Source organism: Pteronotus mesoamericanus, unplaced genomic scaffold (genome assembly GCF_021234165.1).
Source record: "Pteronotus mesoamericanus isolate MK-2021 breed Mesoamerican mustached bat unplaced genomic scaffold, CSHL_Meso_final contig_20, whole genome shotgun sequence".
Taxonomy (NCBI): domain Eukaryota; kingdom Metazoa; phylum Chordata; class Mammalia; order Chiroptera; family Mormoopidae; genus Pteronotus; species Pteronotus mesoamericanus.
The window spans coordinates 64,549,055-64,576,733 of NW_026555085.1; the positions used below are offsets into that span (position 1 = coordinate 64,549,055).

Consider the following 27,679-nt stretch of genomic DNA (forward strand, 5'->3'; position numbering starts at 1 on the left):
AATATGCATATGAACAGGAGCTTTGTTTTGGACTTCTTTTTACTCCCCCACAACAGAAATTAAAGAGCTGAATCCATAAATGACATAAAACTCCTTTCCTTGAAGAACCAAAATTTGAATCTTAGTGCCAGAACAAAAAAGCTTTATCATCCATCAGCCAGAACCAAACAGGGAGCAAGCAAGGTCTCTCAACAAAACCGAGTCAACCCAACAACCTCCCTTGGGGAAGGAGCCAGCCCAGATCTTCCTTGTAATTCAAAGCTCTCTTCGCCCCACCCCCACCCCTTCTGAGCCTGTCTCCTCTCAGAACACTCCCCACCACTGCCCTTCAGGAGTGGCGGCATTTGTGCATTCGTCCGCAGCAGCTGACCGGCACCTGGAGAGGCAGGTGTGGGTCTAAATGTCTCCCATGGGTTCTGGAACACACCATAGCAGGTGGATACATATTTTCTGAGTGAACATTCTTAGTAGTACATCCAAAATTAAATTCAGTTGAAGCTGCTCAGAAAAAAAAAATGGCTCAGACAAAAACAAATATGTTATAACAATAACAGCAACAACATTCTGAGCCTCATTTGAAAGACAGTCTTCCTCATCAATGTGAACAATAAACAGCTTCAGAGGCAACGCCTCCCTTTCACAGGCGCTGTTATCACGTCCAAGTTTCAGCTCAGAGCAGTAGGCACGTCTATTCCTGTACTCATTGTTGTTGTTGTTTAAAGAGTTCATCAAGCACTTTTCAAGATCAGATAAGACAGTGGGCTTCAAAAGAGCCTCATGGAAGCCCTGGCCAGGTGGCTCTGTTGGCTGGAGCACTGTCCCATGCACCAAAAGATCCCAGGTTTGATTCCCAGTCAGGACACATACCCAGCTTGCAGATGCAATCCTCAGTTGGCGTGCATGTGAGCTCTGAGAAGGCAACCAATCAATGGCTTTCTCTCTCACATGGATTTTTCCCTCTCTCTTTCTCTCGCTCTTTTTCAAAATCAATAAACACATCCTCAAGGATTTAAAAAAAAAAAAAAAAAGAGCCTCATGGGCATAAGCCTGGGTTATCATCCCCACTCAACAACTAAGAAGAGTGAATGATTTGAGCCAAGCGAGTAAGTGACAGCTCAGGGCATGGAAGTGAGGTCTTGGTGGGCCAAAGCCCCTGTCCTGCAGCCTTCCTCCCCGATGGGCTCCCTCCATGTGAGACTCAGAGCTCTCCCCTGCATAGGACTGTGTGCAAAGCCACCAGACAGTGCCCTGGAGTCTAACGAAGCCAGGCAGCAGCTGTGAAACAGCCGGAGAGACAGTGAAGGCGGACTACACGGGCTTTCCCTGAGTTGTTGCGTCAGGATGCTGACACTACGCCTGATTTCTGGCTTGACTGTGTCTGGGACAGAAATGGGGCCAGCAATGAGGCCCAGCCCTTCTGGGATTAGGACAGTGGGTCACTGCTTTCTTTACTTTATAATTTATTATCTCTCTAAGCACTTGGGCCCCATTCTGCTCCTATCTACACATGACCCCTGCAAAAGGCACAAAACCAGAGCTCAAGTGCCCACCAGCCCCAAACCATCTCAGGAGATGAAAACTTGTTCAAAAATTTCACAGCATGGAATTAAGTACTTGTCAGCAGGAATACTGAAAGGGTAAAGACGTGAAAAATCCAAATAGAGAATATAAAACGATGTAGATTTGTCTTGGAAGCCTTTTTACAGTTATAAGAGTGCCCACTTTCTTGAGAATTTATATCTCTGTCAAAATTAAGAAACCATATCATAAAGATGTAAAATGCCAGCTTTCCTCAGCAACCCCAGACCACACCCTGTCCCCATGCCATCCTCCTACCGGTTGCTGCTCTGTTCTAGGAATACCGCTTCATTGCTCAAATTGATAAATACAGTGGGGACGAAGTCAAGACAAACTTGTTGGTTTGACCAAAAAGAGAGTAAATGTTTTTTTCTTAAAATGACTTCTCTCACTGTTCCTAACAAAAATAGACATGTCAGCAGAGCCCTTTAATGTGGGGATGATTTGTATGTATAAAAATTTTAAAGCAAGATTTTCTGAGAATGCCAAACACAAGCGCCCTACGTGGAGATGACCAGGAACTAGATGAACAAATGCTGATAGATCTCTACTATTTCTCTCATATTTGAAGCAAATTTGGTTTATACTAGGAGTCACATCTCAAGCTATCACAACAATATCTGAAGCCAGTTTTAACCTGCTCCTGAAATGGACGCAACACAGCAACATCAATTATAGTCACATGTATTTAAGTTTTTTTACTGACTAAACTTTTTAAAGTAAGGATATTTAAAGACAGAAAGAGACCAGAAGATCTCCAACACATATTACATTTTAAAAGGAAAACAATGTACAAAGAGCAATATGCAGTGAATGATCTCACTTTATGTTTCATATTCAATATTTCATGTTAAAATAAGCAATGTTTATCTGCACAAATACATGAAAACGCATGGAGATCTGAAAGGGTGCAAAGTCAAATGTTAGAGCAGTTACCCCTGAGGAGGGTTCTGAGATAGGATGGGCTTCAAGGAAGGAAACAAGCAAGGAAAATAAGCAGAAAAGAAAGAAAGCGCTAAATTCTTCTATTTGCATTTAAAAAAAAAATAAGTATATACATGTAGTGTAGTATAATAACACTACAAGAGACCATAACCCTGTAGTTGGCAGTATTGTTCCTGTAGGGAAAAAAAGGCACTAAAAACATGGCAGAAATTTCATTTCATTGTTACACTTAAATATAATTTAACTACTTACCCATGAGAAAGAGGTTTAAATATTCATTGCCTCCTAAATTAACAGAATTCAAGGAGAAGAAATAGAATCCCAAACACCCCGTGAACCAAATCAGCCAGACAATAACTGTCCTTGTTCCAATATTCCAGTCATAAAACAGATCTGAGAATTTGTGCACCTCAATTTTAGAAGGCTGCTTACTAGCAGGACCATATATATCCAGTGATAAAAGTTCTGACAGCTTACAAGTGCTTGTCCTATTCCACTTGGCCATCTTATCTACTATCACTTGTGCCTCTTCATGTCTTCCTTCTGAAAGAAGCCAAAAAGGGGTCTCCGGGAGCATCCAACAGACCACAACAAAGGGGATAGTCACTGTGGAGAGGATTAGCTGATAGATCCACCAGGTCCTGACTAAGTAGGCCGTCAAAGCCACCGCCATTGTTCCAATCGCAAAAAAGGAATGCACGTGCATGGACGCCCACGTCCGAGCCTTCCTGCCAATAAATTCTGTCACATAGACAAACACCACCACTAGATAGCCACTTGAAACCTGAAAAACAAAAGGGGAGGGTGGTCCAGATTTAAGTTCACATTTATGATGACTGAGGGGTCCGATCTTTTAGCAAATGACACAGAGACAAGAAAGAAAATGACAAAAAATTGTTTTTTGGAACCCATACCACATATATAAAAGGGCATTTAATCTGATCCATCCTTCATCTTTAAATGGGTCCTTTCATCTTCCTCCAGCTTCTCTCCCCCCAACAGCAAAACTTGAGAGGTTATGTATGAATAAATGTTAGACACTACCTTTTGTTTCATTTAAATATTCCTTTATACTGTGAACCTATTTCTCAGTTCCTTTTAAGTGTATATATCAATTTATCCCTATGCAGGAAGTCCTTATTATTAAATCCTAAATTTTAAACAGGGACAAAACATTGTGGGAACTAGTGAGAAGAAAGAAGATTTGACTAAAACTTTATGTTGACAGGCAACAAAGAAAAAACACACACTGGACTTCATGAAAATTTAAAACTTCTCTGCATCAAAGTACACTATCACCAGAATGAAAAGGAAACCTACAGAATGAGATATTTGCAAACCAGACACCTGGTAAGAGAAAGTTATCCAGCATATAGAAAGAACTTCTAAAACTCAAAAAACAATTAAACGATTCAATTCAAAAATGAGCAAGCAAAGAACTTGGCTCTCAAAGATACACGGAAGACCAAGAAGCACATGAAAAGATGCTCAACATCACTAATCATTAGGAAAATACAAATCAAAATCACAATGTGGTATCATCTCATAGCCATTAAGATGGCTACATCAAAAAAACAAAAAATAGTAAGTGTTGACAAGGATGTAGAGAAATTCGAAACCTTGTGCACTGTTGGTAGGAATGTAAAATGGTATAACCCCTAAGGAAAACAGTATGAGAATTCCTGAAAAAATTAAAAATAGAATTACTATATGATCCAGCAATCCCACTTTGGGTATATACTTAAAAGAATTTAAAGCAAGGTCTCAAAGAGATATCTGTACATCCATGTTCTTAACAGCCTTATTCACAGTAGTTAAAATGTGGAAACAATCCAGACATTCATAGACAGATAAGCAAAATATGGTATATACATACAATGCAATATTATTCAGCCTTGACAAGGGAGAATGAAGACTATTTTGACATATGCTATAACATGAATAAACTTTGAAAACATTAAGTTAAGTGAAATGAGCCAATCAGAACAAGACCAATACTGCATGGCTGTATTTATAATAAGGTACCTAGAGTAATCATATTCATAGAGAAGGTGGAATGGTAGTTGCTAGGGGTTATGGTAGGATAGAGAGAATGGGGAGCTTTTTAATGGGTGCAGAGTTTCAGTTTTGCAAAGATGAAAAACAGTCTGGAGATGAATGATGGTGATAGTTGCACAGCAATTTGACTGTTCCTAACATCATTGAACTGTACACTTAAAAAGTTAAGATGGTAAACTTTGTTATGTGTTTCTTACCACAATTTTTAAAAATGAGAAAAAAAACTATATTTTTAAAATAGGGGATAAAAAAGGAATTGAGAGAGGATCAAGATGGCAGAGGAGTGAGTAGAAGTTACACTGACCTCCTCCCAGGACCAATCTGGAATTACAACTAAATTGTGAGGAAACCACCTGGAACAAACAACTGAACAATAGCAAGAGAGGAGCCTTATTACCTCCCACAGACAGAAGAATCAGCTTTAGCACAACCTAAGTGGTAAGGGGTGCAGTAGAGACTCAGGAAGGTGGGTGGGGCACCCAGGGGTGGCAGCACCAGCAGGATATTGAAATGGCCAGTTGGATCCCCCTGAGATGAGTGGGTTCTAAACCTTAAGCGGGCATCTCCAGTCTACAGCACCAGAGCCCAAAAGTACACAGGTAATAACCAGCTGCAAAAGTGGCAGTGTTGCTCTCTGCCAGAAACAGGCAGCTGGACACACAAAGAGCCGTTTAAAGGGCCAATGCATAAATTTTTATTTGCAGCCCCTTACCCTGGTCTCCAGCAAATGAGGGGGTAGAGTGGTCTAGAGATGCCTGAGGAGAGACTAGGGAAAAAGGCTTTGGGAGGGAACTGAGAGACTAGCCAGCAGGATCCTGGTGCTGACTCATCCCCCATGTGGCAGCAGCCCTCTTGCTCAGGCAGACCACTTCCCTGAGGGGCAACAGCATGAGAGGACCTAGTAACCCTGCCCCCAAGGAGGGACTCTGCCCCGCTCTGTGGTGTCTAAGCTGGCCTGCTGAGTGCAGAGTGACTAGATTAACAGCTGAAGGAGACAACCACAGACAGTAGATTCCTGGAAGTCTCAAACAGACTGCCTAAGGTCAGACAGTCATCATCAGAGGCAGATCCAGAAATAAAAAAACAGCGGTCTCCTACCATAGAAGTTCACACTACAGAGTCAGGAAATCAAGAGAGATCAATTTAAGAAGCAGAAGCAAAAAAAAAAAGAGTCTCACAAATAATGGGAAGACAAAGAAACACCCCCCAGTTGAAGGGAAAGGAGGAATCCCCAGAAAGAGAACTAAATGAAATAGAAGCAGATAAACTATCAGATATTGATTTCAAAACAATGGTTCTAAGGAAGCTCAATGAGCTCAGTGAGATTATAGGCAATTACAAAAAACTACGAGGAACTTACTGCAAATTATACCAGGGTGAAAAAGGACATAGAAACTATCAATAAGAGACAAGAGGAAATGAAGAATACAATTTCTAAATTGGAGAACACTGTAGAAAGAATAGAAATCAGGCTAGATGAAGCAGAGGAACAAATCAGTGAGCTGGAGGATAAGGTACTAAAAAGCTCCCAGAAAGAGCAAGAAAATGAAAAAAGACTAAGAAAGAATGAAGAGGCATTTAGCAAAATGCAGGACAACCTGAAACGTAATAATATCCGTATTACAGGGATACCAGAAGGAGAAGAGGAGGAGCAAGGGATAGAGAATCTGTTTGAAAAAGTCATGATGGAAAACTTCCCTAATTTGAGGAGAGAAAAAGTCACACAAGTCCAGGAAGCACAGAGGGTCCCATTCAAGAGGAACCCAAAAAAGCCCACTCCAAGACACATCATCATTAAAATGGCAAATATCAAAGACACACAGAGAATCCTAAAGGAAGCAAGGGAGAAACAGGCAGTAACATATAAGGGAGCCCCAGTAAAGGTAGCTGCTGACATCTTAACAGAAACACTACAAGCCAGAAGGGGATGGCAAGAAATCTTCCAAGTAATGAAAAGCAAAGGCCCGCAACCAAGACTGCTCTACCCAGCAAGGCTCTCAATTAAAATGGAAGGCAAAATAAGGAGTTTCCCAGACAAAAGAAGGCTAAAAGAATACATCTCCACCAAACCAGCATTGCAACATATGCTAAAGGAACTGCTTTAAGATGAAGAAAAAGAGTCTATGAATACACACTTTCTTTCACAGTTGGCAATACTTGATATTACCAATATTTTTAATACTTATTAATCTGATTGTGACAATGTTGTGTTATTTTAATAGTTACTTTATTATTTGTTGAAACTAAACCTCTTTTTGTATATTCTTGCCTATTTCTATTAATTTTAAAAAAGCTTTAAATGATTTTTGGGGATTCTTTATCCATTTTTTGATTAAAGGTTTGTAGAACTTTTTCCCTAAAAAACAAAACAAAACTATTAACCCTTTTTCAGATGTGTGGCAAATACTTTCCTATTCTATTACTTGTCCTTTAACTTTTTTATATGTATATTACTATATAGTATTAAATGTTCAATATAGTCATATAGTCAATATGTCAATACATATTGTTATAGCTTCTGGGTTTGAATATTTTACTTAAGGGTAAGAAAAATATTATTTTGTATTTTCCCCTAAAACTCTTTAGATTTTACATAATGATTTTTAACTTACCTGAATATTTCTTGTATAATGTGTGAAATAGGGCTCTATATTTGTTTTATTTCAAGTAACAGTGGTCTATGCACCTTATTTGTTGAATAAGCCTTATTTTCCCCATTGATTTGAAATATCAATGTAATAATATATTACATTGTTAGACAGATATATATGTTTCTGTCTAGAATGCTCAATATATTTCATTGATCTACTTGATTATTTCTATGTTGGTGTCATGTTGTTTTAATTGCTGACACTTTATAATGGATTTAAATTTTTAGTATTTTATAATGGATTTTGACATTTAAAAAATAAATAAAATTGAAAGAAAGAAAGAAAGAAAGAAAGAAAGAAAGAAAGAAAGAAAGAAAGAAAGAAAAGAAACTCCTACCTTTTGCAACAACATGGATGGAACTGGAGAATATTTTGCTAAGTTAAATAAGCCAGTCGGTGAAAGACAAATACCATATGATCTCACCTATAAGTGGAATCTATTAAACAAAATAAACTAAAGAGCAAAATAAACCACAGGCATGGAAACATAGAGCAGACTGAAAATGACTAGAGGGGATGGGGAAAGAGGACAATGGTGGAAAGAAGGGGAAGGGACTAGACAAAGAACATGTATGAATGACCCATGGACATGGGCAACAGAGTGGGAACTGACTGTGGGAGAGGGGGGTGGGGGTGGGATGGGTGGAGGGGGCAAGACAGGAAAAATAGAGACAACTGCAATAGAATAAACATGATTTAAAAATTTAAAAAAAACAAAAAAAAGAAAATAGGACTATCTTTAACAAAAACCAGAATATAATAGCAATAGGTGATCATTCTTGGAATACAAAAAGAATATATCAAATGATGGATTTGGGGAGGGGTGAAAGGATGAGAATTTTTACTGCAAAATTTTATTCCACATTTGACTTTTATAACACAAATCATAAAATTAATTTTTGCAAAATTATTCTAGAACACCACTGATTTCCTCAAATGCCTCTCTTTATCCTTTAATATTTGAATTATACTCTTTTGAAACTCCTTGTTGTAGATATTAATTTCTGGACCTTTGAATCATCCATGCTGGCGAGACAGGACACTTGCCCTTCTCTCTGCTCAGCAAGATTACAAGCTCTTCCTGCAGATAAAAACTTTACTCCATTATCCTTGACCAGTGACCTTCAAACAGAAGCACTACTGCTGTTGTTTGATAATTTGGAACCTGTGTGAAAGCCTCACCAAGTGTGTTAGCAACATCCTCCATCCTCATTCACTGGTTTACTTCCAATGACAGTCCCCATTGTACGGAGTGCCTACTCCTTGCTGGGGGCTGTACCGCAGATGTTTACTCGAATCTCATTGAACCCTGATAACAACCCTGTGAAACAGGGATAATTTTCTACAGCTTACAGTTTAGAAACTAAAACTCAAAGAGGATAACATATTTTCCCTTGATCACACAGCTAAGAAGCCGATATATGACAAAGCTGTATTTAAACTCATATCCTTTCCACTAGAATCCCGTTCCTTATCACATAAAGGCCTAATGTCTTCCTGTTTGCATTCTTACTATGTAATACACAAATGACTCCTTAACAATATACCCTAACCATCTGTTTGGCTCATAAGTGCCGGCAGGGCCTGACTAGACAAATATAATTAATTGTTCAGAAATAAAATAATGCCTTATTAATTGTGGAATGTGGATTACGTGCTAGGCATAGAGTCAAACAAAAAGTTTCTGCTTAGTAAGCAACAATTTTTCATTTTACTGAGTTCCATTCTAAACAGAGTACATTAATATTCCACAGAAAAACCTCTGCAAGGCAGAGAACAAAGGTTAATCCTTGATCTCTTGCCCTAGACTCTAAATAAGCACACCTAAGAGAGTTAAGTTGTAATGTGAAAACACTGTGGCAGAACTAAGGAGGTTAAAAAAACACAACTCACAATAGCAAGAAGAAAACGTGCAAGCATGAAGCTGTAATAATCCAATGTGAACGCTGCCGCTATGCCAAACAAATACATGCCAATGCTTGTGAACCACAAGACAGATCGTCGTCCCACCCTGAAAAAGAAGAGGCAACAGTGGAAGAAAGCAAAGTACAGTCCTAACAGTTTAAATATCTACCCCAATCCATGAACAATGAGTGTTACCTATATTACTAATAGCTTATGTATCTGATCGTTGTTATGCATTCATTTTGGGCGGATCATGAACAAACACTTCACTTTTTCAAGAGGCAAATCTTTCATTGAAAAGGAGAGGCCTCTACCTGAACTGCTAATATACCTATATGAACCCTCTGGACGATCCCCAGAAGACCTCTAATCTGGGACTTCAGGGATGAGGAGGGAGAATTGGTCCTTTCCCTCCCAGGGTTTCCACTCTGATCTGTTGGATCATCCTCCCTGCAGGGCTGGCTGCCCCCCCCAAGGGGACAGCAGCTCTTGCCCCCTCTAAAGACAGGTCTTGTACATTCTGCTCGTAGATTAAGGTGTTTATTTGCCCTCTATTTTTATAATTTAGAGGGGTATTTCTTTGCCTAAAGGACAAGTAAAAAACAATTATATTCTTGACAGATTTTTAAAAAGTGAGATGTAATTCACACGCCATAAATATCAGCTTTTGAAAGGATGCTATTCAGTGGTTTTTAGCACATTCACAGAGTTCTGCAACGCTTACCACTGTCTAATTCCAGGACATTTTCATCACTCGAAAAAGGAGCTGTCCCAGGAACCATTATTCATCATTCTCTGCTCCCTCCAGCCCTTGACAACCACTAATCTATTTACTTTATGTCTCTATAGAGTTGCTTATTCCAAGGCATTTTATATAAATCCAGTCACATAATATATGACCTTTTGTGTCCAGCTTCATTTACTTAGCATTGTTTTTAAGGTTCATCCATGTTGTAGCACATATCAGTACTTCAGTCTTTTTTATGACTAACATTCGATTGTATGACCATACCACATTTTGTTTATCTATTCATCAGCTAATGGACATTTGGGTTGTTTCACTCTTTGATTATTATGAATAATGCTGCCATGACCATCCCTGAACAAGATTTTGTATGAACTTATGTTTTCAATCTCTTGGGTATACACTACGGAGTGAAATTGCTGTGTCAAATGATAATTCCAAGTTTTAACTTTTTGAGGAACTGCCAAACTGTTTTCCAAAGTGGCTGCCCTGTTTCTACAATCCCACCAGCTATGTATGAGCATACCAATTTCTCCACTTGCTCCAAATACTTACTATTGTCTTTCTTTTTGATTACTGCCATCCCAGTGAGTGTTCAGGGGTATCTCATTGTGATTTTGATTTACATTTTTCTAATGATTAAAGGCATTAAACTTTTTTATATGTGTTTATTAGACATTTGTATATATTCTTTAGAGAAATATCTATCCAAATCCCATGCCATTTTTAAATTGGATTGTCTTTTTATTGCTGGGTTGTAAGAGTTATTTATTTATCTTGGATACTAGACCCTTATTAAGATATACAACTTGCATATATTTTCTCCCTGTGAGTTGTCTCTGACAGAGAGTTTTAAGGCAAAAGAATGTAGTCCTGAGATTCCAGCCAACAGGTTTGCTTGGCAGAACAGAAGATATGTGAGCAATAGGGAAGTGTCATCTTCACACCCTTGGTCTTCTCTGCCCCCATACAACACTAGTGTAGATTGTTGGCCTTACACACAAATGTTTCCCAATCTCATTTGAGCCTTGAATGCCATTTTTTAATATTATTTATTGATTTAAGAAAGAGAGAGAGGAAGGGAGAGAGAAATATCAGTTTGTTATTCTGCCTGTCCATCCATTCACCAGTTGATTCCTGCATGTGCCCCAACTTGGGATCAAACCCACAACCCTAGTGTATTGGGACAATGCTCTAACCACCAAGCTATCCTGCCAGAGGTAGATCTTTTTGTAAATACTTGTTATCAGGAAAGGCATTCTTCTATTCTTAATTTTTATCATGAATGGATTTTAAAATTTATTAAATGCTTTTCCTGTTTTTACTGAGTTGGTGATAAGAATTTTGTCTTCTAATATGTTAATGTGGTAACTTCCACCGATTAGCTTATAATGTTAAACATGTTCCACACCTTATTCCTCTGCTTCCATTAATTTCAATCTATTTTCCAGCTCTTTTTCTCTCTGAGTTTTATTATTGTTATTTTTTCCTGAACTATCATCCATTTTACTAATTCTTTCTTTAGCTATGTATAATAAGTTGTTAAAAGTACCCAGAAAGTTTGTTGGTCGCTTTTAAAACTTTTTCTAGATGTTCTAAGTAGTCATTCTTCAATTTTATGTCATTTAAAGTACAATTTCCAGACTTTTATCACTGTTTTACAACTTGTCTTTCATTTCCTTAAGAATGGCAAACATAGTTACTTTATTATCTATGCTCGATAATTCCAATATTTGAAGTCTTTGTGCAGAACCAAGCTACACCTCTTAAACAGCAAGTCTATTTAATGAGAAAAGAATATTCAAAATAACAACTAGTATCTGTTGAGTGGTTATATCTCCAAAGTACTTCTTCTGTATTAATTTTACAATCACTCTTTGAGGTGAGTGCTGTTATTTTCGTCTCCAGCTTACAAACCAGATTTTAAAACACAGGTAAGGTGATTTGCCCAGGGGCCATAGCTCGTAAGTAGAACCAGGATTTGAACACAGGCAAACTGTCTTCACAACCCATCCTCTTATCAGTATGTTATTTTGTGAATGTTATTTAACAGATTAGCAAGGAGGTAGGTATGTAGATAGGAAGCATGAAAATGATGAAAAATTTTAACATAATTCCCTGTCCCCTAGGAAAACCAGACAGGAAAATAACCCTTACACCAATGCAACAGTGCTAAATAATTCATTTTTACCTGTCAGAAAGGTAGCCAAAAATCAGCGCTCCGAGCAGGACTCCAAACATGAATGTAGGCTGGATCAGCCTTGCAAACCATTCTCGGTTACAGACCAGGTCCCACTGAGTCACCACAGTGCTGTCCCATTTGCTCTTGTCATAGATGTAGCCATCCAAACAAGGAAAGCTACTTTTATGGCCATTATATTCGTAGTTCAAACTCGACTTGTTATCCCGCCGGAACCTCTGACAACTTTTGAGCTCCCAGATCTCATCATCCTCTAGCTGCACAACAATGTGATCTTCGTGCCTTAAGGTAAACAGGTTCCAGATGTCGTCCATCCTCCACATGGAGGCATTGTGGAACAGAACCCGAGTCACTTTGCCTGGGGGCATGCAGGTATGCTTGGGGAGCACTGTCATAAACACCGAAGCCAAGTAGTGGATACCACAGGAGATGTTCTGGAAGGCACATGTGAAATAGAGAAATACCTGGTATCTGAAAAATGAAGGAAAGCAAGTTATTATATCTGACCTATGGAATAAAAAAAAGAATGTAAGCTTATGTTTATGATATGACATAAGCTTGACATAAGCGTTAAGAATGACGCATGTTTAGCTTAATATATATTCAGATGGATAAATACAGAAATAATCATAGATATGTCTGTATACACAGGTTAGTATATGAGGTCTGTCCAGAAGGTATCCAGGTGTGTAACAGGAAAGATAGAGACATTTATTGAAGAAGATACAAGATACAGGAAACACTGTACATAGGACAATGATACTCCGGTCCCCTTCAAAGTAGGCACCTTGGGATCTCACACAGTTCTCCAAATCACCATCAGCTGCCCCATCGTATATTCCTGGATCTCATCGACAGTCTGAAATCTCTTCCTTTTCAAAGGTGATTTTAGTTTTAGGAAAAGCCAGAAGTCGCAGGGTGCCAAATCTGGGCTATAGCGGGGCTGAGTCACCTGGGTGATGTGATATTTCACAAAAAAACTCTGCTCAAAATGAGAGGCATGTTGTCACGATGAGGCTTCCAATCACCAGTTGCCCATAGCCACGGCCTTCTGAATCAATCAAATAGTTTCCATGAAGGAAAGTTCAAGCTTAACACAAAATTTGATGCAGATTCATTGCTCCACCTGCTCAGTCATTCTGAATGTAACAGCCACACAATACAGATGCTCACTTAATGGCATCTACCGCTGTCACTGACTACTACAATGAAGCCGTCATTGTTCACAAATGCTCATTCCAGTCAACTCTCTTTGGCTGCCAGGTTACACTGGTGTGACGCAAACCATTCTTGTTATATTAACAGTGGCTGGACTTCTTCTGGACAGACCTCATCATATATACGTATAGGCACAGCTCTGTTGAGAGGGCTTAGAAGTAATGACATCCCAATAGTAACAAGCGCAGCCGCTGCTCTGATCTTGATTTCTCTATACTATTCTCCAATAAAAGGAATCAGGAAAAATGGCTGATTCTAAGACCAGGAGGGGGAGAATACAAAATAAGCTTGGAGCACCTTGTAGTATCAGAACATAAAGAAGTGCTCAAAATACTAAAAGATGGGGGCATGTCAAAGGGACACAGGAACCAATCTGAAAGAACTCCGGGAGGCCCAAGCAGAAAATTTAAGCAACAAAATGAACAGCATCAAAGTATACATCAAAGTATAAAATAAATATATGAATCCATACTGTGATGATTAATTTTGTGTCAACAGATTGGGGTGAGGGATACCCAGATAGTGATAAGCCATTATTTCCGAGTGTGTTTATGAGGGTGTCTCTGGGGAAGATGAGCATCGGAACCAGGAGACTGAGTGAAGACTCTGTTGAGAGCCTGAAGAAAACACAAAGGCAGAGGAAGGACAAGTTCACTCTCTCTGCTTGGGCTGGGACATCCATCTTCTCCTGCCCTGGGACACTGGTCCTCCTGGTTCTTGGATTTTCAGACTCAGACTGGAACTTACACCATTAGCCCTTTAATCTCAGGCCTTTGGACTTGTGCTAAATTATACCGCTGGCTTTCCTGGGTCTCCTATTTGTGAATGGCACACTGAGGGACCGCTCGCCTACATGATCACGTGAACTAATTGCTATAATAAATCTCCTCTTACCAATAGCTATATATGTCCTATTGCTTCTGTGTCTCTGGAGAATCCTGACAAATACACCATACTGATATAAATGATTGAACAAATAAATAAAAATGGAAGAAGAGAAAAATCTTTCTTAGAATTCCAGATAGTATCTGCAGCTATTTCCCTGCTACAAGAGATGGAGATTAATTCCCACTCTTTACTCTTTGAGAGTGGGCTAGATTTAATGACTCGTTTCCCAAGAATATAGTAGGACATGGGGAAAAAGTATTAACTGTACAGCGGGAAAATCTGGCAAACACTATTTTAACCCAATGTTGAAAGTTAACTTCCCAGTGATGTTGTGCGGGTATCATGTACCCCTCATGCAATGTGATGATGGGACACTTCATCTCTGTGGCCTTCATCCCAAAAACCTAACCTCAGTCTCATCCCAAGAAAAACAACAGAAAATCCAAAATTGGGGGCCCTTCTACAGGCTGCTTGGCCAATACACCTAAAGAGTGTCAAGGTCATTAAAAAACAAACAAGCAAACAAACAAACAAGGAAAGACTGAGAAACAGCCACAGACCAGAGGAGACTGGAATATCTTGACAATTAAATGCAGTGTGGTGCTCTGGACTGACTGGATCCTAGAACAGGAAGAGGGCATTTGTGGACAAACTACTGAAATCTACATAAAGTCTAGAGTTTAATTAATAGTAATATACAATGTTGGTTTCTTGATTTTGACAAATACGCCATGGTCATGTAAGATGTGAACAAGGGGAACTGGGTGAGGGGCATGCGGGAACATTCCATACTATCTTTGTAACTTTTCTGTAAATCTAAAATTATTCAAAACTTAAAGGTTTGTTCAAAAATTTAAAAATAAATGTAGAATCTCCAAATTTACAGACTCAAACAGTTGGTGACATGTTTTCTGAAATAAAAAGTCTCACAAGGACAATGGTGCCCACAGGAAAGCGGGGTAGAATATATAAAATTTGGGCTGCCCCACAAATTTCAAACCCCTGGAAGCAAGAGTCAGAACTGTCCCTTTGGGCAGGTGATTACATTATATAGATTTAAAATAATCAATTCAGACAAAGAAGAACATTACTATAAAACCATGATCAAAGAAGTAGAAAATAGGTCCTATCAGATCATGCTGAGGCAAAACGACACTATTTACACATGTGATCTTGGTTTCCCTTCCTATTTTCAGACCTGGCCGCCCACCTGGCCCTGATGCCCCCTCACTGGAAGGTGCTTCTGATCACCCTTAGCCTAGCAGTTCTCAAACGTTTTGGGCTCAGGAGCCTCTACGTTCTTTCAGACTTTGAGGACTCCAATGGGCTTTTCTTTATATGGATTCTACCTATCAATATTTTTGTCTTAGAAGTAAAAATGGAGAAAATGTAAAATACTTATTAATCTATTTAAACATAATAATAACAACAATAACATATGGTTTTCAAAACAAAAGTTAGTGAGTGCCTCTGTTTTACATTTGAAACTTGGATTACTAAAAGACAGCTAGTTCCTCATGTGTAAAATGGGTGTTTTTATGGCACTGCAAAGGTTCAGCTGTGCCCACTGTAGTTGAGCACAGCCCATTTTGGAGACTATCACAAGGGACAATGCTAGGCAAAGTCACAGAAGTAGTGCTGTGAAGTTGTGAAGCTGGCGACCTCCCCAGGTCCTCAGGGATGACTGCCAAGCTGGAAATGGCCGCCGTTCCTCCCTACACAACCTCATGTAGATAAACGACGAGTAAATGGAATCATCGTGAAGCGTTGAGGCTAGCAGGACCCCACAGGCTGGTGGGACTGGCTACGGTTTCAAAGTTGAACTCTGTATCTGACGTTGGTCCCTATATCCAGGTCAGAGATGAAAAACATCAAGCAAAAGGCAGGCAGAAATTGTCTCCCCTGCCCCGAGCAACGAAGAAGAGGGAGAACACACAAATCACTATCCTCATGGTCTCTTCGGGATAAGCAGCCAAGGGAAGAGCGTGGAGCCCAAAGCTGGAGTCCTCAGGACTAACAGAAGCCGGCTCTATTTTTCCAGAAAAGGCACCCCTGCCAGAAGAAAACTGATCAGAAATCAGCCTCAATCTATTCCAGACAGAGGAGTTGGGCAGGAACAGCAGCCTAAGACAAGCCTGTAGCCCAAAGATCAGAAGGCTGAGATCATGGCCTTAAAGAGTGGTGCTTGAACCTTCACCTCTGCAAGTCAGAAGCCCCCACGCGCCGGCTGCTGGATGTCCCCGGAGAGCCTCAGGGTCAAGCTCTGCCTTTGGAATACACAAGCTATGCCACCTGTGAGTGCCTGGCATGGATGGTGGGCCACCTGCCCCAGGGGGCAGACTCAGGCACTTGCCCAGGCAGCCTTTCCTAGCCTGAAGGGATTCTCGCTAGCAGAAGCGCCGTGTCAGAGAATTCCATTCCTCATCAGGCAGACTCTCCATGCGCCTGTTCTCCACGCAGCAGAGGTCCTCATGTCCTCTCTTCTCCGGCCCAGGCCACGCCTGCTGCTGAGCTGAACCTAACACCGTTTTCTGCACTGCCTTGGTCACTGTGCATATTCTGCTGACACCTTATGTTGGACCATGCTTTGCAGTTTAAGTGCTTTCATGCTAATTTTTTCATTTAATTATTTCAACATATTTTTGTGGGCCAGCTGAAATGTATTGATCAAAACATATTTGCTTAGTAAATTACTCATGTAAATAAAATGGAAAGCTAATCTAACTTAAGAAAACTGTTCATATTTACTAATTCCCTTTTTTTTACATCAAGCACCTAGAGTGTCTCTACTATGCTATAAGATATTAGACTAAATGGGTATTACCATCTGCCCTTGAAATGAATAAAATTTTACTTCCCTAAAGTAACCACTATTCAACATGATAAAGCTATCAACTCTCCCAAAGTTAATTTATAAGTTTAGTTTTCAATGCTGTTTGTAACTGCAAAACATTGGAAACTTAAATGTCCTTCCAGGGGACGCTGATTACATAAATTACGGTAAAAGTATAAATACTGCTTGGGAGACGCCAGAGGGAAAGGGCAGCGTGGGGTTTCTCACTGAAGGCTGGTTCCTGGAGTCCAAAAGAGATGGGCAAGCATGCCCTCTCCAGATCATTAGAGCAAGAGTTTTTGGCAGGTCACCGTCTAACTGCCAGACACTGCAGCAGTGAAGACTTGAGCATCAGGTCCTCTTGACACCAAATCCTGTTTGGGGCCTAAGCGGCAGCCCATAATAGTACCAGTCCTATATGTTGGCAGTAAATGAATAAGCCATGGAATGGTCAGGCCATGGCATAGTATACAGCAGCAAAAATCAACACACTACTGTGATATACAGTATGAGTGAATCTCAGACACAATGCTCACCAAAAGAAGCCAGACAGAGGGTATATCATTTTTTACTCCATTTATATAAAGTTTAAAATCAGGCAAAACTAGCCTATGCTGTTAGATGTGAGGATGGCAGTGAGTTTGGGGCAAAGGGAGGGAGGGCTCTTGAGAGGGGGCGTGAGAAGGGGTGATGTGGGAGGTGGTAACACGGGCGTGTTCACTGTGTGATGATTCTTCAGGCTGTAGATTCTGGCGTGTACTTTTCTGTGTGTACAAAATACAACAGTTGGAAAGTTTTATATCTGCATGACCCAGGGAGAGGGAAGGGTATTCAGCAATGCCCCTGCTGAGGCATGATTGGAACGGGCGCTAAGACACGCCCAGTCTGACCACCTGGTGCCTGCCAGCTGGCTGTCAGCCCTTCCTGGACGGCCACTCAGTCCATGCGGACAAGGAGGTGGCTTGCCTGAACAATACCTACATTATTCGCCCAAGCGCCTACTGACTGTCTTGACCCAAGATTCTCACAAGAAAGTCAAGTAAGAGCTGCAAACTGATTTCAATGTCCAGACCCCAAGCTGGCCCCACCTGCAGTGCAACTGTTTCTGTTTACGGCGCCTCCAACAGCACAAAGGAGAAAAATGGGACATGGGGAAGCGGGTGGGGGTGCCCACATGGTCCTCCCCACTTCTTCATGCCTTAGGGTCGGGGGGCCAGCGCATTCCACCTGTCAAAACTGCCCGACCTCCCAGCTCATACTCCCCCTGCCTCGTCCATACCCTCATTATCTGCCACCTCGGCTCTTACCTGAGTCTTCTCTGGTCTCCTTTCCCCAACTGCTGCCCCTCTAATGCACCGTCCATCCTGCAAAGGCTCTTCCTAATACCCAAACCCCTTAGCATGACACACAAAAATATTCTCGGGATGATTGTAAGCTTACTCTCACCCTCATACTTTTTATTCCAGAAACAATTTACCTAGAAGTCCCCAAGAGCCATGCTAGTCACATAAATATACTTTCTATTTTCTAGAAAGAGCCTCAGCATTCTTTCAATTTATTTGTTTTGTTTTTATTCTCATCTGAAGACATTTTTGTCATTGCTTTCAGAGAGAGAGGAACAGAGAGAAAGAGAAACATCGATTGGTTGTCTTCTCATATGCTCCCTGACCGGGGATTGCACCCACAACCTGGGTGTGTGCCCTGACTAGGAAATGAACCCGTGACTCTTCAGTCTACTGAGCCACATGGGCCAGGGCAACATTCTTTCCATTTAAACTTCCCGTTCTCTTTTTGCAAGGATAACTTCTTGAAAAAATAAAACCCTACTTCCTTATGTTTCTAGTATTCTAACATATCGTTCTCTCTCTTACAAAGACTGTTATTCATCAGATGCCATCCACATGCCCAGCCTAAGACCCCTCTGGGACAACAGACCTATAGACACATCACATCACGGTGCCCACAGCTGGAAAGACACACAAATAAAATAAGAATCATACAGACACAATAAGCGGAAAACCCAGATGCAAGGAAAAGCAAAGAAGACCTGAACTGCCATGCAGGCTGGGTGAAAGAAAATGACTTTCAGTCCTGGAGTTATATCATTCTGTACAAAGAAACGTAATGGATGGGACCCCGCTGTGGTGAAGGGCACGGACTTCACAGCCAGACGGCCCAGGTTTGAACCTTGACTCTGCTACCTTTGGGCAAGATCCTTAACGTTGCTGTGTCTCGGTGTCTTCACCAGCAAAGTGGGCTGTTGTGGGACTGGGAAGGCTTAGTGCACGTACAGCTCTAGAGCACATTGCAGGTTCAGAGAAGTGTTACCTCTTACGGTGTTCATAGAGGGAAGTCAAAAAGAAGAGCCAAAAAAGGTTCATATTTTGAAGAAAAACATAGATGTATGTCGGCCACCAGCTCCACAGTCCAAGTCTGACATTTTAAACTCTCCCTTCCCTTACCCCGGAAAAAGTCAGAGACCCCAGTTCTTAGAGCTTCCCAACACAGATGCCTGAGTCTCAGTTTCCTCAATTCCCTCTCACACGGGGCTTAAGCTGTGAAGTTTCTGGAACTTCAATATAACTTCAGGGCAAGTTCTGAAACGGCTTTCTAATTCTTCTTAGGTGTCCTGCTTTCCTCCCTGAAAGGTGATTAGGACACTGCTTCCTCACCCTACATATGACTAATGAGAAATGAAAAATAATTAAGACTCTCTACTTAATACTTTCACTGGGTTTCCTGGCCAATAATACACAATAACCTCCCTTTCTACTTATAAACAATAAAGAACCCAATTACAGCAAATGCCAGAGAAAATGTGGAGTACCGTGGTGCCATCCCATTGTTTTCAGATCGTCTCTTCTAAGCTTTGGCTTGTCACCCTCTCCCTTCTTACCAGCTGCTTTCACTGCCAACCCTTCCCACCAGGTTGGAGGCTCCGGGAGCAGTAACAGCCATGATTTATGGAGAACTTACTGAATAATAAGACTTCTGCATACATTACTGTGGTCAGCTACGAACTGTCTTCCAAAACCCATTCTCCCCCTTTCCCACCACGGTGAGCTCCATTTGACCACCTGGACGAGGATAAGGAGGGCAGCAGAAAGGGAGCCCCATGATGCAGGTGGTGGAGCTGCCTCGTCCATTTGGGTCCCCAGATAAGCCCATGGAACAGAGCCCGCCCTGGATGGTGACTAGAGGGACAAACTTCCAACGGAAGGATCTCTTTGCTGTAGCACCTTAGTCAAACACCAACTAATATAATTACCCTAGTTAATCCCAAAATACATGGAGAAAAAATAATAGTACTTCACAGGGTTACTGTGAGATGAAATGCGAAGTACATGTGAAGTACTTATAATAAGCATTTGTAGTTGTATTATCACCTCCATTATACAGATGAGGAAGCAGTAAATAAAATGCTCAATACCATGTAGTTGATACTTGGTAGAGCCAGGATTGGAACTTACACATCCAGCCCAGGAGTTGATCTTTCATCCTCCTGCTTCCAGAAGGATGGAATGAGGTAATATATAAAGGGCCTGGTGGAGTACCAGGGTTGGTGCCTAAATGTGTTCAGGAGAGCATCAGCGTTGAGAACGTGGGCTGTGGAGATGGAGGGACATCCCACGACATCCAATTCTGCAAATTGGATGCACCACGGTACTCCACATTTTCTCTGGCATTTGCTTCTATTACCAGATCTATGGTTCATGCACATGCCCCAATTTTCTCATGTGAACAATCTCACAGGGCTGGAGTGGCCATTCAAGAAGCCAAGATGCGCTCATGACAGAGCTAGACACAGCTGGGCATTCACTAATGCGGGTATCAGGGGGAAGCAGGGGAGAGCTGGGGCCTCCTGCCCCTCCTCGGGTGCGCAGGGACTTCCTTTTTGCGGACACTGGGAATCACAACCAGAACGTGTGCAACTTTCCATCTTAAAGAGCAGCACCATATCATTTCTTCACTACAAACCTGGGACAGGGAGGTAAGGCAGACATTATGATTCCCATTTTGTAGACAGGAAACTGAGACACAATATTCCCAGAATCACGTCAGGGGCAAGTGGCAGGCCAGGATTCAGACTTAGCTCCAGATCTCTGATCAGCGCGCTGTATGGCCCGTCACCCAGCTTCCTCTCCTCCCAAAACAGCCAGGGTCAAATAGAGAAACGTTTCTCCATGAATGGATGGATGGATGAATGAATGAATGAATACATTTAAATTTTTTTAAAATTAATTTAACAAATGAAAAGAGGGTACCAAGTGTACAAAGGTTAGACCTAGGTCCCACCAGGTGATAACCGTGGGTTTGTGGCCTTACCAGGCTCCTTTGCAAGAACACAATGGGCATCAAATGAAGTGCCGCGCGTAAGTAAGTACCTGGCACATACTAGGTTTCTTTAAATGGCAACAAATTCTGACTAGCGGTTGTTCCTGGAGCAATACCTGCTAAGGCACTGAGGGAGACCCAGGGCGCGGCGGCGGGGCAGGGCCGCGCCGTCTGGGGAAGTGAAAGAGGACACTGCTTGATGGATTAGAGAAGCGGGCGGCCAGGGCCAGGCGCTCCTCTATTCCTGTGACCCGGCCTCCAGGGCTGGGCCTCCGGACTCCGGCTCCTGCAGAGCGCGCTCCAGGTCCCCCCTACCCAGCAGCCAGCATTGCCACCGCGAACCCCCAGCGCCCTTCCCGTTGCTGCAGGGAGGCCCCGCCGCCACAGTCCGAGAGTCTGGACTAGGAGTCTGGACTTCTTGCGACACGTGGGGTGGAAGGTGTTTTCAGATCTCGAGCGCAGCGCGAGGACCTCACTGCAACGGAAAGAAACAGACTCCACCGACGCCTCCACGCACGCGACTGCCGCTCCCCTAGGCCGCCCTCCTTCCTCACTCCCACCCCAGCTCCCTACCTGCCGAAGTGCCCCACGCGGTCAAAAAGCCTATCCAAGCGGCCGAACTCCATGGCACTGCGCTCCGAGGCCGGGCGCGTCGAGCTCGCCCAGCACTCGGGTCTTCGCGGCGTCAGGGCGCCCCGCCCTGCCCAGCGCGTCGGGCTCCGCGGGCGCCCGGGATCACCCGTCCCCACCCGCCGCTCCTGCCGCGCCCGCGGGGCAGCCCCGGCCTTCAGTGTCCCCGAGCGTTAAAGTGCTTGGGACGCGCGCGGGGCCAGGCTGTTTCTCGGTTACTTAATCCCTCTCCCTCTCCACCCGTCGCCCGGCAGCCTCGGGGGCTCCCTGCCACCAGGGCCTCTTCCCGGCGCGCTACGGCCCCGGACCCCGCCTTCAATCCTTCACACCCGGTGTTCGCGTGGTCGCCCAAGGCCAGAACGCAGAGTAGGCCTCAAGAACCTAGCATCTTCAGAAAGGCACGCCTTATAACCGTGGCTTTCAAGTTCGTGATTCAGGCTGCTGCAGTGTTTTGGTCTTGTATGTACATTTCTGGACTCCACTGTAGATCACGAATGTCGCTTTCTCAGAGGAGCCCAACAGTTTGACCGCCGGGACAGGGGTCCACAAGACAGAGTATAAAGAATGGATTCTGATCACTTTGACAGGGCAGGACCTTTGTTAAGATTTTACGTTAACCAAAGAGCAAAGGGAACACCCTTGATGGAGACTTTAGTGAAAACAAATTTGTACTTGAATAGGATTTTAAAAAGAGAAGAAAGACCATCTCCCCAAGCACTTTCTTCACCTACTCCTCACAAGAACATTTTCTTTTAAAATGCAAATACTCCTGGAGTGATTAAACAATAATACACAAGTTGGAGTGTTTTGTTTTGTTTTTTTAAGTCAATTGCTGCTAACTAGAAAGACTTAAGGAGTAGTTTTCCCAAAGGCTGGCCTTAGAAGAAAGGTGGGGACCACAGGGACCAGTCAGGACGCTGTATTGCTTCAAAGCACCAAAAGGAGAGTTAACGGGAAAAGATTGGGGGGGGGGGGGTAGCTTTTATCTACTATTCTAATTGCACCAGATAGAAATGTCACAACATAGATAAAATAGACAAATTCCTTGAAAGATACAAACACCCACTAAAGAAAAATTAGATAACCAGAATAGCTCTCTATCTATTAAAAAAATTGAAAGTGGAGGTGGAAAATCATCCCATGAAAAGAACATCACCTACCTGCAATGAGCTTGGGACCCTTCTTCCCAAGCCTTTGCTAGACAATTTCGTCTGGCCATGCCTTAGGTTACCAGAGTAACCTCTTTAAAATCCCCGTGTAAATATGTTATGCCATCAGAGAAATCGTGCTATGGGTCCCTGGCTTTCAGAATTAAGTCCACAAAAAGTGCAGTGTTCTGCAGTTACACTGAAATGGCTGGAGCGAAAATTTGATGACTTCAAACTACCGGTCCCCCCAACCTCCCTAAGAAATACCTACAAGTTATTGTGCCATAACCTTCAAAGACACCCACCTGGCCCCGTGTTCAAGTCAAAGTCCTCAAAACTCAAAGGAAGAAGTAATTGTTTCTGAGTGGAGTAACTTTGAAGGCTTCCAGAAGGATTTGATGTTTGATCCAAGATTTGAAGGATAAGTAAATATTGAGAGACAGAAGTGGAATAAGGAATGTGTTCAGTGGTGGGGGGGAGTCTGAATAAATATCTAGAAGTGGGAAAATCCAGGGCCTGTGTGAGGCCAAGGTGTAGAGCAAGCAGCTGATGGGATGAGAGTAGGCGTGTGTTGTGCTCAGCCTCGTGAATCTTGTGTACGTTTTCCTGAAAGGCTTTGGCTTTCTCCGTTAAGAGGCCAACGTCAGCAATAGGACTGGCCGCCTGGTTGCAAATTCTATCTCTGCCACTTAAACAATGAGGGACCTTGGGCTCATCACACTTCTCTGGTGCCACGTCCCATCAAAATGGTTGAAAGTTACAGTCCCATCTCACAAAGCAGTGGTGAAGAAATCATATGAGTTAAGCCATATAAAGTGTTCTAGTCATCGGTTCAGTTGCAAATAACAGCAACCTTAAAACAAAGTACGTAAGAAAGGGAATTTTTGACTCACCATGGGAAAAGTCCAGAGGTAGAGCCACCTGCCTGCGTGATGGGATCCAGGGGGACAATGTCATCAGGTTTCCCTTTCTGTCTCACTCTCTGGCTCTTCTTCTCTCTGCTCTTCTCTGCTTCTTCATGTAGATTTCAACCCTAGAAGAGGGAAACCCACTCACCCCCACTTACAAGTCAAATCTCAGAAAGCTGGAGGGTGAAGGTGGGGGAGAGTGAAAGGCTCTGATTGGCTGGCCTGCTGTCACATGTTCAGCTGTCATCAAGGACTGCCCAACAGGACCTCAGGAGGCAGGGAACACACACCTTTCCTGGAAAGGGATTCCAGATAGACAAGTAACATTTAGAAGCTTCTAACAGTATGCCTAGCCTGTGGTGAGTGCTTAATAAAAGCTAATGCTGTGAAGATAGGCCCAGACGGATGATTGAGGGTCACAATGCTTGGAGCCTTGAATTCTCAGCTAAGATTGTTAAAGCTTTTGTTAATGGACAGCGGGACGCCCCTGAAGGCTTTGACCGATGTGGCAAACAAAGTATGTTCTATGAAGACTGGTCTGATAACGGGGATGTGACAGAGAGTGGAGGGGGAGGGAGAAGGTGGTAGTAGGAAGGTCAGCTGGGAGGCTGGTGTATCTGGAGCTCAGTGTTCAGGTTGCAGGTTAAAGAGGTGAGAGCAGAAACAGAATGAAGGGGACTCCTGCGCACGCAGCAGAGAAGGAAGAACAGCAGGCTTTGGCGCCTGGCTGGCTGGGAGAACATAAACATACGAGTCCCTGAGGTTGCAATCCTGGGTGACTGAGAGGGTGGTGGGCTGGCCACTTGGGTTTTTTTCTTCCCTCCTTCTTTTCATCTTCCCTCTCCATCCCTACTCTCTTTCGGGAAAGATGCAAGTTTCTCTCATCCTACACGGCACCTTTCTCTGGTGTATTTCCTTGGCACACCCACCCAGGGCTCTACCAGGGGCTCAGCTTTTAAAGCATTAGTTCATAAACAAATGTGATATGTCAAGATTCTAGTGAATGAAATTTTCCCCCTCTTACCATACAAGAAAAACAATTGGGATTTGTGGAATATACAAAATATTTGGAATAACTGTGGAGGTCTCTTTTAAGAGCATGAAATGAATGAAAGTTTTGGTTAAGAACTTTAACTGTTACAATAGATGTGGAAGCAACCCATCTCTGATCCAGGGCATCCTCACCCACAACAACAACTTGGCCAGGCAGCAGCCACGATGGGTTTCTTTGGTCAAACAGCAATGAAAATTTGCCTTATTTTCACCTCTTGACCTAGGTGTGTGTTACTGAGTCTTACGAAAAGTTCAAGAGGGATTCCAGTCCCCTACTCCATAGTATGGTAAGTAAAACTAAGTATAAAACAACTGAAGAAGTTATGGCACAGCCTGTTCCTTATCTGCCACTTTCCATTTTCTTTCATAATATAACCCCTTGAATAAAAACCACACAGCGGGTGGCAACAGTCTGGTGCAGACCTGAATAAGGCAATGACATATGATGTTATCCAGAAGGCGTTGAAAGATCCCTCTACCCAGAAATTTCTGCCAATCTGCCACCAACAACCACCATAATACCGTAAGTGGCCTGCTTTCAGGATGAAGTCTTTTCTTTTGAGAGCACTGGCTTCCCTTTCATTATACCTACTCATCCTTCCTAGTTCAACCTCAATGTGAAGTCTGCCCTGATCTCGGCTCCCAGCTCTCTGCCTTCTTGCCTCCATCTCTCTCTCCAGCAGACTGACGGCACAGCTCTCTAAGAACTTACCTTCCCCAATGGCTGCTACCCCCAAGGGGGCAGGAGCCTCATCTTTTCACTTTTGCATCCCAGCAGCATACCCTATGGTAGGTATTCAATAGATGAAGGAATGAATATGATGTAGTCGAACTTGAACTTGAATATGATGTAGTCACTGAACTTGGAGTTAAGCGATCATGCTAAACAGGCTCTTTGGCAGGTAATCTTGAGCAAAAGACTCAACTCTTTTGAGCCTCAATTTCCTCATCTGACTAAGAGAAAAAATGCCCCCTCCCCCTCCTATTCATCCCAGGTTTTCCATGTGAACTAAGGTATTTGAAAAATCTTTTAGCCAGAGCAGATCCTGAAGGAAGGAAATCTGACAACACAGTGGCCCAGCCCACTCATTTTACAGATGATAAAACTGAACCTCAAATGATTCTTTTTTATCAAAATTTATCACCCATAGTCCCAGCCCTGTAGGAGCTTGCTCTTGGGGTCTGACCTGGCAGTAGGAATCTAATAAATTGATTTTTTTTCAGGAGTTAAAAATGGTTGTTGAGAGTGTAGGAATACCTCTCCTGGAAATATTTTCATTTCGCTTAGGAAGTACACAGTAATAGGATTTCTTCCAGGTCTTTGAGCAGATTAGTGGAGAGGTATTTTGGAGGGACAGTTTCCAAGTCTTCCCTAATTTGCATGATATAAATGGTTGTCTCTCTAGATACTATGTTTTGCATTAATTAATGGAGAAAATCTCTGTTAATGTTGATCTCCCACAAGTGCCTCAAAGTCTAGAAGACTTACCATTTTAAAATACGAAATCTAGGATGCTCAGGACTCTTGAATTTACAAAAGCATTAACATTTCAAACAGATGAAAAAGTTATCTGCACATTGGAAAGAATTCTTCAGATAGAAGTGAGGGAATTGGAGGTCCACCTTAGCAAGTTAGGTGACCTTGGGTACTTCAGGCTTTTTGAGCTTTCCCTCTTTCCAATATCTTAATACTTTTTAGTGTGTATGTGTGTACACATGAAAATTCAAAAGGTACTGTGGTATTATAGGAAATATGTATTTGGCCTTTGTGCCCCCCTCCGACCCACTTCCAGGTGCAGAGCTCTTAAAACCCAGGGAATTTCCTGAGTGACAAGACTGTCTTTTGTTATTCATAACAAGGCCCTTCCAGTTATGTCAGAGTTTATGCCATGAGGTGACTTTGGAGGGCCTATAGATAGCGTCATGATGTAGGCTGGTGTCCGGAAAGACGAAGCCTTGGCTAGAGGGTTGGAACTGTCAGCCCACCAACCTCTAGGAAGGGGAGAGGGGCTGGAGATTGAATTCAGTCACCAGTGGCCAATGGCTTGATCAATCACTGGCCTATGTAATGAAACCTCCACAAAAATCCCCAAACAGGGTTTGGAGAACATCCAGGTTCATGAACATATCCAAGAGCCAGGAGGGTGCACCCCAGCTCCACACAAAGAAGCGCCTGCCCTCAGGACCCTTCTGGCCATTTCATCTGCCTGTTTAGTAGCATCTTTTATGTTAACCTGGTAGGTGAAAGTAAAGTGTTTTCCTGAGTTCCGTGAGCCATTCTTGCAAATTATCAAACTTGAGGAGGGGAAGGTCACAGGAACACCCAGTTTGGTTGGTCAGAAGCCCCAGTGGCCCAGGACTTGTAACCGACACCTGGAGTGAGGGTCATCTTGTGGGATCTGATGCTAACTCCAAGCAGATAGTGTCAGAATTGAATTGAGTCGTTGGAGAATTAAGGAATTACAGACATATAAGAGTAAACAGTGAAAAATCACCTGTACAGTCCCACCGCCTAGCTCCCGTTTCCTCCCTGGTCCCAGAGGCAACTGCTGTTATCAATTACTTGGTGCTATGGACTGCACTG

The 27,679-nt window shown here is 42.5% G+C and overlaps 1 protein-coding gene across 1 annotated transcript in view; it reads right to left on the reverse strand.

The window, feature by feature from the left end:
• Window positions 1-21,982, reverse strand: part of SLC22A16 (solute carrier family 22 member 16) — a 28,469-nt gene extending 6,487 nt beyond the window's left edge. Inside the window, exons 1-4 of the mRNA XM_054568894.1 lie at window positions 21,930-21,982; window positions 12,074-12,553; window positions 9,126-9,243; window positions 2,776-3,307 (exon numbers count right to left, since the gene is read on the reverse strand). Coding sequence (XP_054424869.1) covers window positions 2,776-3,307; window positions 9,126-9,243; window positions 12,074-12,553; window positions 21,930-21,982 — 1,183 coding nt within the window. The remainder of the gene's footprint in view (window positions 1-2,775; window positions 3,308-9,125; window positions 9,244-12,073; window positions 12,554-21,929) is intronic.
• Window positions 21,983-27,679: the final 5,697 nt, after the last annotated feature.